This window comes from Coffea arabica, chromosome 1c, assembly GCF_036785885.1.
Source record: "Coffea arabica cultivar ET-39 chromosome 1c, Coffea Arabica ET-39 HiFi, whole genome shotgun sequence".
NCBI lineage: Eukaryota > Viridiplantae > Streptophyta > Magnoliopsida > Gentianales > Rubiaceae > Coffea > Coffea arabica.
The window spans coordinates 3,376,534-3,395,297 of record NC_092310.1 but is presented as its reverse complement, the minus strand read 5'-3'; the positions used below and the strand labels follow the sequence as shown (position 1 = coordinate 3,395,297).

At 36.8% G+C, this 18,764-nt stretch overlaps 1 protein-coding gene and 1 long non-coding RNA gene across 3 annotated transcripts; one reads left to right on the top strand and one right to left on the bottom strand.

Annotated features, from left to right (window-relative positions):
* Positions 1-5,382: 5,382 nt before the first annotated feature.
* LOC140038339 (uncharacterized) lies at positions 5,383-6,252 on the bottom strand. Its single transcript, XM_072083662.1, has one exon. The coding sequence runs from the start codon at positions 6,250-6,252 to the stop codon at positions 5,383-5,385; it is 870 nt and encodes a 289-aa protein (XP_071939763.1).
* A 2,978-nt stretch (positions 6,253-9,230) lies between these two features.
* Positions 9,231-12,454, top strand: LOC113699700 (uncharacterized). Of its 2 annotated transcripts, XR_003450464.2 has the most exons (3): positions 9,231-9,454; positions 11,425-11,502; positions 12,230-12,454. It is a non-coding gene; the product is annotated as an uncharacterized lncRNA (long non-coding RNA). The 2 variants fall into 2 exon arrangements; XR_011813779.1 differs by lacking the exon at positions 11,425-11,502.
* Positions 12,455-18,764: the final 6,310 nt, after the last annotated feature.

The following is an 18,764-nucleotide window of genomic DNA, read 5'->3' as shown; positions in this document are numbered from 1 at the left end:
TTATGTTTCACATTCAACCCCCAGAGAAAGTTCCAGTTCTAAGTTGCACCTATCCTCCTATAACTAGTTCCTGCCTCTGTCCACTCTTCACCATCCTTCCTTTTCTTTCTCTTTACCAGCCTGTATCTTGACTTTACAGTATACATACCAGTGTTTGAAAATGCCCAGAATATTCTGTCCTTCCTAGGCTCCTCACTAAGTAGAATACTCAATATCTTCCTACCTTCTTCCCTATCAAAAACCTGTGCAATCACCTCCTTGTCCCACATTCCCCCCTTAATAAGATCACTCACTTTCTGTAACTCAATACCCTCCCCCCTCCTTGTTTTTACTTTCCGATCCTCAGTACCTGGAATCCATCTATTGTCCCATATATTTATAGATTTGCCATCTCCCACCTGCTTTCTCAATCCCTCCTCCAGTACATTTTTTGCCTGCAACAGACTCTTCTAGCACCATGAGTCTGCACCATGACTCTTTGTCCTTCAGATTGATGTCCCCTTAAAATACCTGGCCTTCAGAATTTTACTCATCAGTAAGTTGGGATTCATCAGAATTCTCCATAGCTGCTTTGCAAGCAAAGCCAGGTTGAATTCATGTAGCTCCCTAAATCCCAGCCCCCTTCTGCCTTTACCTCAGTCATCTTACTCTAGCTCAACCAGTGCACCTTATTCTCCTTTTCCTTTTGCCCCCACCAGTACTTTGCCATTCAGAATAAATCTCCTTGCACAATACTTTTGGAAGGAGACAGGAGGACATGACATAAGTAGGCAAAGCCATAATGACAGCTTTCAGTAACACCTCTTTCCCAGCTGGACTTAGCAGTTTCTCCTTCCATCCTTTCAGCCTGGTTATTGTTTTTTGCCTTATAAAATAAAAAACTTGTCTCTTTGATCTACCAATAACCAATGGCAATCCTAGATATTTGCTTTGTGAAACCTGCTGCATTCCCCGCAACACACTCATCACCTCTACCTTCTATCTTTGACTCACATTTCTGCTGAAAAACAGAGAAGATTTCTCCATGTTGATCAACTGGCCTGAAGCCTTCCTGTACACATCTAGGATCCTCCTTAGCTGGCCTGCCTCCCCTCCACTTGCTTTGCAGAAAATTAGAGAATCATCTACAAAAAATAAATTAGATAGACAAGGAGCCCCTCTAGCAATTCTCAATCCTGTCAGATTGTGTGACATCCCGGATTTTTGTGTAAGAGGGAGAGAGTGTGACGACTTGAAAATTTGCTTATATTTTCTTAAAATTCCCTTTTATTTTGAATAAACTACTTTATAATTCATTTTACTACTAATTTTATTCCCCCAATAGATATAATAAATGATAGTATTAAGAGTTTTACCTTAGTTTTATAGTTAGGGTAAATTAGAATTTTTGTGTATTTTGGTAGTGTGATCACTTGGTAAGGTATGTGTGCTAAATTTGATGGATAAGAGTGAGTATTAGGTAGGAGAAAGTGTGTGATTAGAAGTGCTAATAATAAGTGAGTGAATCACAAGTTAAAACACAAGTACGCGAGAGTTAAGGAAAATCGACTTGAACCGACGTGCACCGTTTGCTACCGATCGAGTACACCACTTGACCACTACTTTCTTACCCTAATCTTCTTGTTTTTATTTCACATAATCCTTCATAAATTACCCTTTAATCCAGCCATCTTTGTTGACTAAGGAAAAGGAAAGAAAAAAAAAAGAGAGAAAACTTGGCTTTGACAAGTGTCAAAGATCCAAGAGTTGGTTGACCAAATGAGTTTTCTTTCTTCTTATCTTTCTTCTTGGTTCATTTTTCTTCATTGCCTTCTTGTGTTGGCCAAAAATTGGGAGAGAAAAAAAGAGAGGAAACCACTAACTACAAACCTTGAATCTTGCCTTGTTTGAGTTGAAACTACAAAACTAAACCGATTAAACTAGCACCAAGGAACTAAGGAAGCTTGTTGTGGAATTGTTTGGAAAGAAATAGCTTGGTTCTTCACTTTCTTCAAGTGTTTTGGAAGGTATAAGTCTAAAACTTCCTTTTTCTTTCTAATTTAGCAAAATGTGGAGTAGAAGTTTTGAATCTTGAAATATATTGAATGATACTCTAGTTTTGGTGTTGATTATGAAATTTCAGCTAGGGTTTGGTAATTTTTTAGCCTTGATTATGTTGTTTAGCTATCCAATGTTGGTAGAGAGATTGGATATGAAATTTGTAAGATGATTAGTGGTTTGATTGTGATATTTAGCCTTAAAAGATGAAATTTCAGCTTTGTCAAGCAATTTCCAGCTTTGATGAGTAGTTTTAGGATTGATATGCAAAATTCCAGCATTTGGTGGTGAATGTTAGTTCTACCCTGTTTTTGGAATCAATTTGGGCTGTGAATTTCTCCATGTTTTAAACTGAATCAGCTTTTGGATAAAACATGAAAATTATAGGGATTTAAGTTAACTTTCTACCTGCAAAATTTCAGATTAATTGGATCATTTTAGCTTATGATTTGGCTAGAGAACTCCTGATTGCGCAAAAAATTCTAATTTTCCTGACCTGTTTTTCATGTGCTTCTAACCATCCATTTTTACCCTAGAAATGCAAGAATTGGGTATTGATGTCTCACAGAAAATGTAGGTCTAAAATCTTAGCTTCGAAACTCCATAAAATTTACCTCAATCCGATAAGTATAGCTTCAGTTGTGATCAAAACACCAAAGGATGGCAAAACTGCCATCTTCATTATTTTTCGTTGCCTTTCTCTTGTTTTCCATTTCCTTGGTCCGACTTAACATGTACTTCTCAAGTGTTCTAAATCTGATTTCTAACATTCTAAACAAGTATTCAAAACATGGATTTTAGTTGCACATATTGGCTTTGAACTTCACCGCTTTGCTCATTTTTTTTTTACAAATTATGTGTGCACATTGCCTATATAACTTACTATACTTTTCATGCCTTTTCCTTTGATATAGAAATATAAGTTATGCAGCTTACACTCGTGTATGATTGGCTCTTTGTGGACAATATTTGACTGCAGATTTCGAGAGTGGCCAAGGTGCCGGCCCTGAACTGAATTTTGATAAAACATGACTTGTTTAGGGTGAGTGTTTCTTGCATGTTTATGCAATAAGTGACTATGTGAATATCTGTGAGTGATTGTTTGAATGTTAAATGCTTTATAATGATTGTTCAATAGATTTTCGATAGGTGAGTGTGTACTTTATCACACTGACCTATTTTTCATGTGATTCTGACAGTCCATTTTTTACCCTGAAAATGCGAGAACTGGATGTTGTTATCTCTACAGAAAATGTAGGTCTAGATCTTAACTTTGAAACTCCATAAAATTTGCCTCAATCCGATAAATGTAGCTTCAGTTGTGACCAAAACACCAAAAGATGGCAAAGCTGCCATCTTCATTGTTTTTCGTTGCCTTTCTCTTGTTTTTCATTTTTTTGGTCCAACTTAACATGTACTTCTCAAGTGTTCTAAATCTGATTTCTAACATTCTAAACAAGTATTCAAAACATGGGTTTTAGTTGCACATATTGGCTTTGAATTTAACCGTTTTGATCATTTTCTTTTACAAATTATGTGTGCAATTGCCTATATGACTTACTATACTTTTCATACCTTTTCCTTTGATATAGAAATATAAGTTATGCAACTTGCACTCGTGTATGATTGGCTCTTTGTGGACAATATTTGACTGCAGATTACGAGAGTGGCCAAGGTGCCGGCCCTGAAATGAATTTTGATAAAACGTGACTTGTTTAGGATGAGTGTTCCTTGCATGTTTATGCAATAAGTGACTATATGAATATCTATGAGTGATTGTTTGAATGTTAAATGCTTTCTAATGATTGTTAAATAGATTTTCGATGGGCGAATATGTACTTTATCGCACTCGACCCAAGCCAAAAAGTGAATTTTCAATGATTGAATACTACTTGTGCATGAATGTAAGCCTTTTGGCTGAATTGGGCACTTGCCCTTCGTTGCCAGTTGACTCAATCCAGAAGTAGACTCGGTCGGGCTACTGGTGATCTTGGGACAGTGTTTTGATATATTCGAGTATGACCACGAAAGTTGGTGGAGAACTGGTCAGTGAATTGGTTAGTGATGGGAAATGAAATGAATGAAATGAGATGTTAAAGTTATAAGGAAAAAAATGAATGATGGAATGTGGGAGAATGATGGGCTGAATAAATGAATGATGGAACGAAGGACTCTACGTGAACATGTATCCTTTTAATGAGTGTGTTTTCATTATTTTTATATTGTGAATGTTTCTCGATTGATTATTATTAAATGAATAATGTTCTTGTTTTAATTGCTTGGTTATGTGTATAGGAACCTCACTGAACTTTAGGTCACCCCTCTATTTCATTACATTTGTTTTCCTTACAGGGTTTGAGAGCAAGGATGAATGATTAGAGGAAGATTAAACTTTTGATTAGAACTTTTGTTGTGTAATAGTGATAGTATTAGTAATTGATTGGATCCTAAAATTTTGTACTTAACCTTGAGGATTGTATATCTGTGTTAATGATTGTATATATGTTAAGTTTGATTGGCACATCTTTACTTGCTCTTAAAGTGATATGTGAGTGAGCCCTGGTGAGAGTTGGGAAGGCGGTCTGCCGAACCCTTTGGTTCGTCTTAGGGGGAGGTGGGGTCGTCACAGATTGCCTTGACTGTTAGCTTGTTTGATCAGAGATGAGAATCCTTCAGCACAGATCAAAAAAAAGGTAAGGAGACAATGGATCCCCCTGTCTTAGACCCCTAGTAGGTCTAATGAAACCAGTTTTTTTCCCATTAATGTTTACAGAATATGTCACACTAGTAATACATTCCATAATCCATTGAATCCACCTAGGATAGAATCCCATTTAGCTAGAAACACTCATTCCACTCTATCATAAGCTTTGGACATATCTAACTTGACAACCATATAACCATCCCCTCCAATCCTTTTATTTTTTTAAAAATGAACACTTTCATGAGCAATCAACACATTGTCCAGAATCTGCCTGCCTGGAACAAAGGCAGACTGAGAAGCACTAATGCAATGTTTCAGGACATTTTTAAATCTGTTAGTTAGCACTTTAGCAATGATTTCATATGAAACATTACACAAGCTAATAGATCTGTACTCTGTGACTAAAGTAGGGGAATCAAGTTTAGGAATCAGACTGATCAGAGTCTTATTAATAGATTTCAAAAGGAAACCAGAATGAAAGAAACTTTGGACAGTTGGAACAATATCAGACTTAACAATTTGCCAAAACTTTTGGAAGAAACAAGGAGACATACCGTCTGGTTCAGGAGATTTGTTTGGTTGCATTGAAAACACTGCCTGATAGATCTCCTGTTCTGAGACTTCCTTGGTTAGCTTCCTGTTCATCTCAGCTGAGATAGTCTGTGGGATTTCTTGCAACACTTCAGCAAATTCCTTAGGATATCTGAAGTGAAAATTTGCTCAAAGTAGTCTAAAATCTCTTCCCTAGATTCCTCCGCACTTCTACACCAGTCCCCATTCCTTCTTTTCAATGCTCTAAGCCTATTTGCTTTCCTCCTACCAACCACAGTAGTATGAAAATAACCAGTGTTTTTGTCCCCTTCCTTTAACCATTTTAGCCTTACCTTCTGGCTCCAAAATAATTCCTCCTTTTTATAGGCATTAGCCAGTTTCCTCTTCAACCCCAATAGTTTAATCCTAAAGCCACTTAGCTTATTCAACTTAACCTTCTCTATTTCATTTTTAACCTGCTCTATCAATTTCTTAGAGTTACTGAAGCTTTTTCTACTCCAGCTCAGGAGATTCATTCTTACTTTTTTTATTTTACACTGAACCGTATATAGCCTGGATCCTTGTTGGTGCTCTCCCCAAGCTCTCCCCACTACCTCCTTTACATCCTTATTCAGTAACCATCTTCTGTCAAACATAAACCTTTTCTTACACTTCCTCCCCCCTGGATTTGTATCCAACACCAACATGCAGTGATCTGAAGCCTTAGTTCCCACATGCAAACACTTTGCCTTATCTATCTTCCGTATCCATTCCTTTGTTCCTAGAATCTTATCGAACCTCTCTTTTACCTCTCCTTCATTCCCCCAGTTATGACACCATGTCCAAGGAACTTCCTCAAAACCAATGTCCACTAGTTCATTGTTGTTGATGAAGGAGTTAAAATCTTGGCACCTCACCTCAGCTCTCAGATTACCTACCCACTTTTCCCTATTAGAAGTAATGTCATTCAGATCTCCCATGATTGCCCAATGCTCCCCCTATATAGCACTTCTTCTGTGAATTACATTCCACTGTTCTTTCCTGATTCCTACATCTGAACTGGCATATACACATATGCACCACCAATCAAAACCAAATTCTGTGTCCTCTATTAGCAGTTCTATGGTGAAACTGGTAAATAACATCCTTTTCACCCTCAGTTCCTACTTTCAAATCACAACCAAACCCCTTGCCCTGCCAACTAGATCAAACACAAATACCTTGTCAAACCTAATCCATTGCATCACACTATTCAGGTAACTTTTTTCTTTTTTATTTCTGATAAGAATACTAAAGAAGGAGAGGAGTCTCACGACCTCCCTCAGTTGGGGAACTGTCAAGGGGCTTTCAACACCTCGACAGTTCCACACCACAGCCTTCATTTGATTGTTGGAGTCCTGTTAATGGAGGACTCCAATCCCTCAGCTACTTCCATCCAATCACAGGATCCACTCTTAGTTCTAGCTCTTTTCCAGTTTTCCTTCTCTGCTAAGTCCATTCCCCCTCGCTTCCCAAAGCTCCTACCTTCCTTTTCCCCTTCTTATTGTCAGTAAGCTCACTGTTTGCCTCAATCAGTGGCTTCCTTTTACTTACCTCCAATACCAGCCTTCTCCAACTCTTGCTTACAGAATGGTTCCCTTTTGGTCTTCCTCTCTGCTTACCCCCTTTCCTCTCTCCTCCTCTCCCTTAGTTACCAGTTCTTCTTCCTTCCCTCCTGTTCCCTTTATCACAGCACTATCCTCACCTCCCTTACCCCTTACTCCATCAATCCACATCAAATCAGCTAAGTCCCCTACCCCTACTTCTGAGCATTCCTTCTCCTACTATACTCCTTGCCTCTCTTTCCTCCCATCACCCTTCCTTACCTCAATAATCCTTGTCCCTTCCTTGTCTAATCCATCCTCTCCCTGTTTACCTTTCCCTCTCCCCTCCCCAATCTCAGCAGATCCCCTCTTCATCCCCTCTCTACCCCCCATCAATGCTCCACTGTCGCCAATCAACTCCACCTAGACAGTGTGCTTGAGATCCTCCTTCTTATGGAAATCATCAGTGTATGTTAGTAAAAATTGTTCCCCCTCCCTCCTCACTTCCCTACTATCATGATTATGGCTCCCTTCCTCTCCCCTATCCTCATTCCTATTTTCAGACCTGTTCCTCCTGTTAGGACTTCTAGGGTAACTAGCTCTCAGCTAGTTCCCATATTGTGATGCCTTTTCAGTATCCAATCCTCTTTTGCTACAAATCCTTTAACCATGACCAATTAAACCGCAACCAAAACAAAAATCTGGACACTTCTCATATTTGAATTCAATCCATCTCTTAATACCATTACTGTTTACCATAACACCTCTAGGTAGGGGGTGGAAAGATCAATTTCAACTAGAACCTTTAGGTGTTTACCTTCCTTACCTCCATTCTGTGGAATAATCACCTCCTTCACCTGTTGGAATATACTCCCAATCTTCCTACCAGCTTCCTTTGTTGCCCAATGCAAAGGTATGTTCCAGATCTGCACACAGATTAAGGTTTTACGTAGCATTTCCTCATTTTCCTCCAATCCAAGTTCCCATCGCAACAACACTAAAGGCTGTCCATCATAGATCCATGGCCTCCTGTTCAACACCACCTCTATATCCTATTCCTTATCAAATATAAACTGAAACATATTACGCCCAATCTCCACTATTTTTAAGTGCTTCACCCGAGATCACATACTGTGCACAAAGCTCTTAACTCCACCTATGTGAGCCGGTTAATTTCCCCATACTTTACCTATTAAACTTTGCTTACATTCTAATACACATGTTGCCACTTCCCCCTCCTCTAACTGGACTCATACTCTTTCCTTTTCTGACAACCTGAATCTGCGTAAAACCTCCTCGATACCTTCCATTGTCCTTCCCATAGACCTCTCACTGGAAATCACAGGAAGCTTCCAGAGTAGGCCAGGCCAGGAGCTATTCAGCGTCCTTCAATGTCGCCAACAAATACCAGTACCAACCAGTCCTGAAACAAACAATCAAAACACACAGAACGAAATTAAACACGAACCTAGCTCTACTGGATAAAACTTGAAGCAAAAGAAATAAAATCAGCAACGACTGCTTTTTATTCAAAACGAAACTAAAAGAGAACGATTGATCTGGCTGCCATCATTAGAGCATCCAAAGCTTATTCCAGAAGAAATGCTGAGATCGGTACGTTTCCATTAATGGAAGGAAGGAATCGTTAAGTTTCTATTAATGGAAGGTTGTTACTCATGGCGCCAAGAGCTGATAGATCAGGATTTTGAATTTTGTTGGGAAAAGTGCGAAACGTATGAAAAGTATGAACACCGACAAAAGGGGGATTTTGTGAGGACTCGAAAATTCTATTATTTTAAAAATCCCTAATTTTGGCTAAATTAATTATTTATTTGGATTTTTGTCACGAATAATATTTTTTTAAGCCTTATTGGACCTAAGTACATGATTTATAGTATCGTTATATTTTTAAAGTATTTCATTTCAAAAATTATTTTTTTTAAAAAAAAGCCTGATTAGTGAAAAGTGAAAACGTGTCTGAAAACTTTGGCCAATTGGGAGTACAATAAGTTCAAAAATTTGAGACATATACAATGGTCCTAAAATAGACAACTTTAGGTTTAAGCACACAAGTGATAGCTTGTGGTACGATCGTTATAAGAATTTCTCGAAGGTTTCATTTTATTGCGCATAAATTGGAAATACGTATTTTCATGTGCGCGCTTAATTGAGGGACTTTGGACAATTATTTTGGGACAATTAAGAATGAATAATATTTATATGAATGTAAGTGCCCTAGAGGTTTAGTGCACTAGTGCAACAAACTTAAGGGAAATTGAACACAAAACGCGCGAGTAGGGCACTAGTTGCAATTAAATTTTACGTACTTAAAATATTAGACGGTCGGCGTTCTTTGTACGCAAAAAGGAATCAGACTAACATTCATATCTGCAAGCTTCATGGACGGCTAGCAACTGCAGCAAAGAGCAACCGAAAACTTCCACCATTTCCTCTACAAACTCCACCAAATTCAACCAAAACTTCACACACACTTAGCTCTTCACTTGGACAAGCACTTGGACAAAGAAGGAGCTGCACATTCACGGTTTTTCTTGGAGCTTTTGGACACCAAAATCTGACCTTTTAGCACACAAGTAAGGTAACCATGATCCACTCTTCAAATCTTGTTCATTGAAGGCCAACTCACACTTAAGAGCTTGATTATGCTTATGGGTAGCTTATTATTGTTAGAAATTGTTAAATGTGGGCTCTATGAACTCCCACTTTGAGTTGATGGCTGTGATGATGTTTGATGATGGTTTTATTGTTGAATTAGTGTTTAAGGGAGTAGATTAAAGGTGCATTATCGCCAGAAACTTCATTGAGCTCTTGAAGCAAAAAGTTTCCATTTTACCCCTGCTCTGTTCGGTCACTTTAATGCAGAAATTTGAGGATTTAATGGCTTGATTGTGTTGTTTATATGTTGTAGTAGTTGTGTAAAAATTTTCATTGAAAAATACTGAGTTTTGGTTGGTCAAACGAATTTATTCCCAAAGCTAGTAATCTGGAAAACAGTTTCGTCGTAATCCAGACCAGTGTTCGTATTTCGTCCATAACTCCGTACTCCGACGTCGAAATCAAGTGCCGTTAGCTGCATTTGAAACTAGACATTCCCATATTTCCAACGGTATATAATGTACATTCTGGTTCCATGTGTGTGAACCGCACCACTCATCTGAATTCAGCTGCCCTGTTTCGCCGTTCTGCCGAAATGATTTGATGATGCTGCAACTTTAGGCTTAATTTCAAGCTAGTTGCATGCTGAAACTTAAAACGATTTCTTCTGTGAAATTATAACCCTATGCATGTATTTTCTAACACTATCAACCATGCTCAAATCCGAGTTAAATTGAGTGAGTTATGATCAAGATACGGTGACTGTTTTGTTCTTGAAAGCCTTGGATTTGGACAGATTTGACGTGACATTTGTGGTGGTCTTACTAAATGAATTTCTTGATACTAAACACCTACCAAATGTACCATGAATGTTTCTTAAACTTTCCTTTCACATATGAACCATGATTGGAGGATTTTCTTAGCCAAACGATTGGATTTGGGAAGAAAAGGATTAAGGGCAGATTGCCTTGAGAATTTTTCCAAACTTTGGTTGATTGGTTAACCACCTTCCCGAAGGTATTTTTCCACGAAATTTGATAGAGAAATACCCTTCATATTGGAGTACCATACTGCAAAATTTGGTGTCAATTCAAGTCCGTTTCGACACTTAACAAAAGGTCCAAAGTCGGAACCAAATCTGGAAATTTTGTAACAGTCTTGAATTTTTCCCAACTTTGAGCTACCATATCTTGGTGCTTGAAACTCCAATTCTCGATCCGTTTATTCTGCCCTAAACCTTACTTGCACCTCTAATTGAGCTATAAATTTCAAGGGCTGGTTTGCAACGAGTGAATTCTTCCGAATTTCCAAAGTTAGCGAAAAACCAACCCCGGCTCAATCCTGGGTGATCTGGGACAGCAACTTGAAACTCATTTTTGAATACCTTCCATTTAGATTCATGGAACAGTGTCTTCTAGTAACTTTTAGTACTTTCAAAAACGATTCCAACGGTACCAAGTTTATTAATTTTTGACTAGTAGAAAAGAAGTTATGATTTTTCAAAAATTTGACAAAAAATCGAAAAATTCTGAAATTTCAAAGGAAATTCGCGTGGGAACTATTCTACCAGAATCCGGCCTTGAATCCGGCCAGTTTCTGGCCGGATTATCGGCCGGATTGGTGGTGAAATTTGAAAAAAAAGGGAGGTTAGCCACTGCCTCTAATCCGGCCAGAAATCCGGCCGGATATCCGGCCAGGTTCCGTCCGGATTGTGACGTGGCCATCCCCTTTCCGATTTCGATCGTTCGTTTTGCAATCATTTCGCACGTACTCGTTTCCATCCAATGATTTTAAAAATAAAAATCCGATATTACTCGAGTCTCGTACCTTTTCGAGAATCCAACTTCAAAGACAAGTTTAAACGAAATTTCAAAATACTTCCGAACCCTACTCGTGTTCAACCTTTCACACCACATGGGGACCTATAGTAATTGTCTACTATTCAATGTTCAGGCACGCACGAGAACCTCCAAGAGGACCCTACCGTGGAAGTTTGAACTCTCAATCCAACCTACTTGCTTGCATATCTTGGTGAGTGTCAAGTGTTTGACTACTTGAACTCTATGGTCTTGATTACATGCTTAGCCTACTTGATTCTTTGAAAATGGAGTCGAGTGTGTACTTTATCGCACTCGTTCTCATTTGAAACAAATGATTCATACTTAATATGATTTACCTGGTTTACATGACTTGAAATACTGCTTAAACCTGTCAAATACCTGAATACATGACATAGTATGCTATGATTGCATACGTCGTTGGAGTGAATTTCCTCGACACTTACATGATACACAGGGGACGCCCAAACTCATAGGCCGACCTTGGAACTTGAGCCGGCATGGGCTTGGTCGAAAACCTCGGTGAGCCATGAGATTCACAGGATAAGTTTGATCTATTGAGAGATCTCGCTTGGCATACTTGTGTAGTATCGCCTTATAAATGTTGTGCGGGCCCGAAGAGGTGTATGGTGGACGGATGAGAAGTAAGTGGTGAACTACGGATATGAAAATATCAACCCGGTTGACGGAGAGTCATCACGGGGAGATATACGAATGACATCGGCAAAATGTGGAACTTAGCTCCTGAGAGCTACTATATCCTTGAATTGTTTTTTGTTACATTTTGTTGGCATTATTAATTGCTTTCAAATTATTACTTGAATTGTAAATTGGGTTTGTTACCTGAGCTGTGTGCCTGCATGTGTGTTCTTAGCCTCACGAGCGTTTTTCTCACCCTATAGATTTGTTTTCCTTAACAGGTTTGAACTCGGAGGTGAAATGGAGAAACCCTCCTGATGTACTTTTGTTTAGGGTTTGCTATTACTCTTGGTTATGCCTTTGGTTTTGGATTGTACTTTTGGGTATGGAAATGTAACTTTTGGGGCGAAATGTATTTTGTATACCGACGTGTGAATTGAATAATGGATGACGATTATTAAGCTTGAACGCTTCCATATTTATTGTATCTAAGTTATTGGCTTGTATTGTGTGGTCCGGCTATAAGTTGAAATGGAATTGCTTGAGTCCTGGCGAGAGCTAGGCAGGCGTCCCGTGGATACCCTTTGGTTCGCCTTAGGGAGAAGTGGGGGTGCCACAGATTTTCTCTCTCTAGAGCACAGAGAAATTTCCTCTCACAATGAGAGAAGTCTTTGAAAGTTAATATGAAATCAACCAATCCTATTTGTTGAAAAGCTGTATTTGCTGAATGCCACTTTTAATTTTTTTGTAGGTATAAATTTTCCATTTTTGAAAAAAAAAATGTAGTTTTAATTCTTAATATTTAGTCCATATGCAATTTTAGTCCCTAAAGTTTTAACAAAAACAATCATGATCCTCAATATTTAGTACATGTGCAGTTCTAGTCCATAAAGTTTTAGCAAGAGCAAATCCGGTTCCCATTATATCCAATTTAAAGTTGATTTAGGACATTTGAAGAATTTTATCTCAATTACTAACAAAATTTAGTCATGTCTAATCATGTGCCTATTAAATTAAATTTTAAAATAAAGAAGCAAAATAGTAGCTAACTTTAAACAATAAAATTAAGAACTAATAACTCATTTGTTAACTATTTAACCAATAAAAAGAAGGAAAATTTTTAAACTAAAACATCAATACACCAAGTTCATTGATCCAGAATTAATTTTCACTAACTATCTCTAGTGTCTCCAAGTAAAAAAAAAAATGCGATTCCTAATTTTTAGTATAGATTAACAAATTTTCTTTCTTTTTTCTTGAGTAATTAGTTACTAACATGTTAGCACGCTTGTTATTCTTATTGTTAAAGATTACTCATTATTTTGCTCCTCTTTTAAGAATTTTTTCAACAAATATGTGACTGCATGTGAGTGATTTATTTGCCTTATCTCGAATAAGTAAACTCTAATGCAGTTTTCATGGAACGTCACTTGCAAATGTTTCAAATAGCCAGAATACCAAAGCCAAAAAGTTTATTTTGAGAAAAAAGAGGAATAAAAATCTTATTAAGGAAAAATTAGGAAAACCTCCTTACCACCTCACCAACTATTCTAAGGTCTTCTCCAATGATAGGTTTGCCTCATCTCTTAATGCTTAACTAAAGGATATGGTCACTTTATCTAGAAAATCAATTAGTAATTGATCATTGAATTTGATTAGTAAGGGGATTACCCAGCATTTGCTAAAACATTGTAAGCCTCAAATACAGACTATATACTTATCAAGCTACTTTTATCCTTTACTTAAAATATTAACTTGAAGTTCAAACAAATTAACTTACAAAGTAGAGAGTCATATTCGTTTTGTCCCTCTTATGAGCAATATTGCAAGAATAACTCAATGCTAGTATTATGTAAATAGTCCAAAGGGTAATTAGAAGTCTATTGATGAATGGGACAATAAGAAAATCATTGAAATTCATTGTCAGTGTATTGTAATGAAAGATTACTGAAGCAAACTCACTTATCTATATGGCTAGAATTTATATTTCAAAAAAAAAAGAAAAAGGACATTGTACTCCTAAAAAAACTAACTTTTAGAAATTATCCCTCAAAGCATTAAAAAAAATTAGAAACCCAACTATATGATCAAGAAGTTGCTGTTTAAGCATCACAATTGGTAGATTTGAATGCATAAATGTAACATATGTGGTACCTCAATTGAAAATAGATTTGGATGGTATATTATTATTCTAAACATATTCAATCAACTACATTTATCTCTCCTAAGGTTTGCTAAAACAAAGTCTATTGCTACTTTTAAGTGAAGTCTTTTCTAAATTTTAGTTTACTCTAATTCAACATCACCATATCCTGTGTTGAATGTAGTTCATCCTCTATCTGGATTCAATCTTATTAAACAAATTCAAGTAGACCACTTGAAAAGAATATAAGGTCATCTACTAATCTAACCATAACCTTTGCCCTCTATATTACGATAGTTGATTCAAATCTATATCAAAACCAACTACCTTAACCCGATCAAGACATATTTGCTCGAAACCTACAATATGAAAGATATGCAATTGTCGTTGCACTTTTTATTTTATTTTCTTGATCTATGTATCTGAATGCACATTAAGTTTTCTAATCCAATAATTCTTTGAATTAATAAATATATAAGATTAATATTGTATATATTATCAATGTAAAGATTTTTTTATACTAACAAGTGCAAATGTATGATGTGGCATCAGAGACTCTCCTTGTACATTGTGGATCATTTTTCATCATGCAACTGATCAACCTTTCCATACATAAAATAATGAATGCATATGGGTCACAGGATGGATTCACGGTAAAAAGAGGTAAAAAATCTAGATTGCAACTAAATTTTACTAATTTGATTTTATATGAAACATAAAATTTCATTTTAAAAGTGAAGAATGAAAAATTTTATTTGATGAAATGTGAAGAACATTTCAGAAACCAAGTACGTCTTATGAAAGTTTTATTACGGACCACAGTTATCGGCCTCACAAGTCAAACTCAATTATCAGTGTAATGGTGTACAGTGATATATAGTCTATAAGAGAAGGTCTCTATATATTGTAATAAGTTCACCATGGACCAAGGGTCCAAATGATTGTCAAAAAAATCATTCGGACCGATTTTGTTTCATTTGCACAAGATGTAACTTACTTTGTTTAGAATGTAATTTTCTTTCAACAACTTATAAATATAGAACAAAATTTTGTGGACCTCATATATGATATTAAAATTCATGCACAAGATGAGATTTGATCCTTAAATTTTTTTTAAACCAAATCATTGCCGTCAACCTTTCCGAAGTGTTGCCACCTACAATAGTCCTTGCCCCAAACTCCGTTCAATATAGTTTTAATGGTTTTGAGAAAATGGCATTGTTCTTAGCTCAGTGGCTATCAAAAAAGGACTAAATTCCTCTTTGGCTTATAGGTCAGGGGTTCAAATCCTACTTGTAGTGAAAAAAATTCAAAGGAGGTGTTAAAACACCCCATTGGTCCAGTTAGATCTGTATGTCTGCTAGCCCCTTATAATAGAATTGGATAGATTAGGTTATAGGAATGTTATTTTTGTTGTAAAAAAAAAAAAGAGTAGCCTAGGCTTTTTAGGCTCCCCCTCCCAGTAGAATAGGATAGATTAAGTTCCCCTTCGAGTAGAATAGGATAAATTAAATTATAGAAATGTCATCATTGTTATAAAAAAAAAAGAGTAGACTGCATCGTTATCGAGTTTGATTTGAAAGTTCATGGAGCAACATGAATTCAGCTCGAGTTAAGTAATTGCAGAATCGAATCCTTTACAAAGAAAGTCTCGTCCTGTCAAAGGAAAAAGGGTATTTACAATTTCAATCCATAGAGGATTCCATCAGTTTGAATCTAGCAGTACTGTTTTGGGCAAAATACACTTTACCCCCATCGTTGAGCAATTTTTTATATAATCCCTCTATAGTTTCAAAAATTATATATAACCTCTTCATAGTTTAAATTAAAGTGTCAAAATGACGAAAATTATCATTTGCAATAGAATTCATGAAAATATCCAAATTACCCTTGTTTAATAACTAAAATGTTTGAAGCAACCAAAATATATAAACATAATATGCATGACACTCTAACTCTGTATGATTTTATAGTTTATCATAAAATCCCTTTATGATTTATTGTTTTAGCATATAATCCCCTTATAGTTTTCAAACCATATACATAAACGCCTGTGGTTAATAAATAATTTTCAACTTTACATAGAGACATTTTTGACATTTTAGTTGACTATATTATGGAATGCAAATTTTGTCATTTTGACACTTTAATCCAAATTATGAGGGCGTTATATATAGCTTTAAAATCATATGAGAGGTGCAATAATAATAACATAACCTAACTACCACCAAAAGTAGTCAATAATCAATTCTAAGTACTGGAGTAGGGACTCTAGTTGCGCAATGGGTTACTTAATTCACCATGTTCCCGAAAAATTTGCTTAATCCGATATATCAGAATTAATTATTTGACTAAACCCACTAACTAGCAGACAGTGGCAAGCAGGGTCGATTCCACAGGAAACGGGTAGAAAGTTATTTCTTTCCAAATCAATAAAACAGAATTGGGGGATATTTAATGGAATAAGAATGAGAATAAAATAAACAAAATTCAAAAACTAACTCAACAAGTACAATTTACTAAAAATAGCAATTAATAAAATTCTACCCAAATGATCAACTTTTCAGGCACGGTCCAATTAAATGATCATCGATGCAAAGATACTTCATTCATTCGTCACCAAGTTTGTTATAGCTATCAACAAGTTCTGACAACCAGTTCTTCCTTACTTTTTTAATAATCAAGGTACGACCATTAACTGCTTCTCTAACCAGAAAACAACCCTAGGTACTACCGTAGGAATTTAATTATTCAGTTGCATTAAAACTAGAAGAACCCAACCCTAACCAATAAACACGCTAAGAGGGTTTACTTAAACTAGATCTTACGTTTCCCCAACATAAAATCAATTATGGTGGTTGCCACTAGTTGTCAACTAAACGAAAAATTACGGATTCAATTTAATTAACGTGGCAGTGGGTTATCAGATTAAATTAAATATTCGACCGTTGATACTCAATTAATAAAATACCCATGAATAATTAATCCAGGAAATGCACGAATAGTAACGAATCGGAAGAAATAATGAAAATTTGATTAGATCTCACAGATGTTATGGACCGCGTCTTTGCATCAACCTTTGGGTAGAGGAGAAACCTAACTGCTCCTCATCGTGTTACTCTCACGTGGTTTAATTGATTCCATCCACGCAATTGCCAAAGAATTGGAAAAAATAAAGTAACGTCGAAAGCAAAAGGAAAAGTCTTGATTATCTCTCGGTCTGTGTTCGTACTGAAGCAAAAAGTAAAAGAAAAGCACTAGAGGAAGTCGGTTGCAAACAAGAGCCAAAGCCGCGAGTAAAATTGCTGACAAGAGGAAACAAAGGCTAATCTATTAAGCTCGCGTGATTTTGGCTTTTCCTCTATTCGGCGCCGAAAAGAAGAGAAAAAGTCTGACCGAAGAAAAGAAGCTAAAAACTAATCTAATTCATATGGCATGAATCTGGCCTTCTTCCCCTTTTGTAGCCACTGAAAAGAAAAGCAAAGAAACGTTAAGGAGCAAGACTTTGTCCAGGGGTTTTCATCCCATGCATCTTAGCGGTTCACGTGGACCTGATTTCCTAATTGGCCCTGTTGCTACCAATCCCGCGGGTCAGGCTTTTGGATATCCTTCTACAGTTTCTGGCGTGGGCACGCCCTGAGATGAAGACAGAGTCTTCTGCTCACCAGCTTATTGACGATTTCTCCTTTTTTTGTTCCAGATGCATAGAAACGGCACCATACAAATTCTACTCTAACAACACTTGCGACCCTAAATTCATTTGCCTTGCACAAACGATGAAATTCAAACTTCCCTTAACGACACAAGGGTGAACAAGAAAGTCTAAAAAAAGTAATGGGTTATCGATCACATCCAATAAACAAAAGGAAAGGTTAAAAGCTCAAATTGGTTCACTATTGGGAAACAGAATAAAGGCATGGTTTGTAGCAAGTTAAAGAGGGTTAGATCCTAAATGCCCTTATCATTTCAAATGCATTCAGTTCTACAAAATGTGGCCTCAACATATATAAAATAGCAAGTTCTAGAAAGCCAATACCATGTGTGATACCCACTCAATCAAATAAACGAAGCAAACAAGAATAATGTGCTTGTGTATGGCTCAAAAGCTCTCAAAAGTTTCAAAAATGGGTCAAGTCTAGCATATTCAACATTCAACGATATTGCCAAGAAAAACCAAAAAGCATAGCTAGCATATATAACCACACACCCGTGCACCCTGATTGTGCAATCCATCATAGCAACATACTCTAGCAGTTAACAAATGTAGAAACAAAAGAAAAAGTCAACTAACTACACTTTTTTTTTATTTTTGTTTTCTTTGCTTTTTTTTTTGTGTTTTAAGCAAAAAGAAATAATAGAAACCATACCCCCCACACCTAAAACGTACATTGTCCTCAATGTAGCAAAGACAAATAGATTGTAAGTATAAAGGGGTGAAACTTCCCTGACAGCCAAGACGATGCAGCAAACCACTAAGAGGGAGGCGGATGAGGCGACTGGAATCCAATATGAGGAAAGAAAGCTGCCTAACTCTCTGTCCGAATACGTGCGAAAACTTGCAGCGCTGCAAAACTGGGGTTCGCTAGGCTTCCCGCACAGGGGAAGGCGTGCGCTGAGTCGTTCGTCAGCTGGCTTAGGCTGGAGGTCGAGCGAGCGGTAGTGTGAGGTGCTGC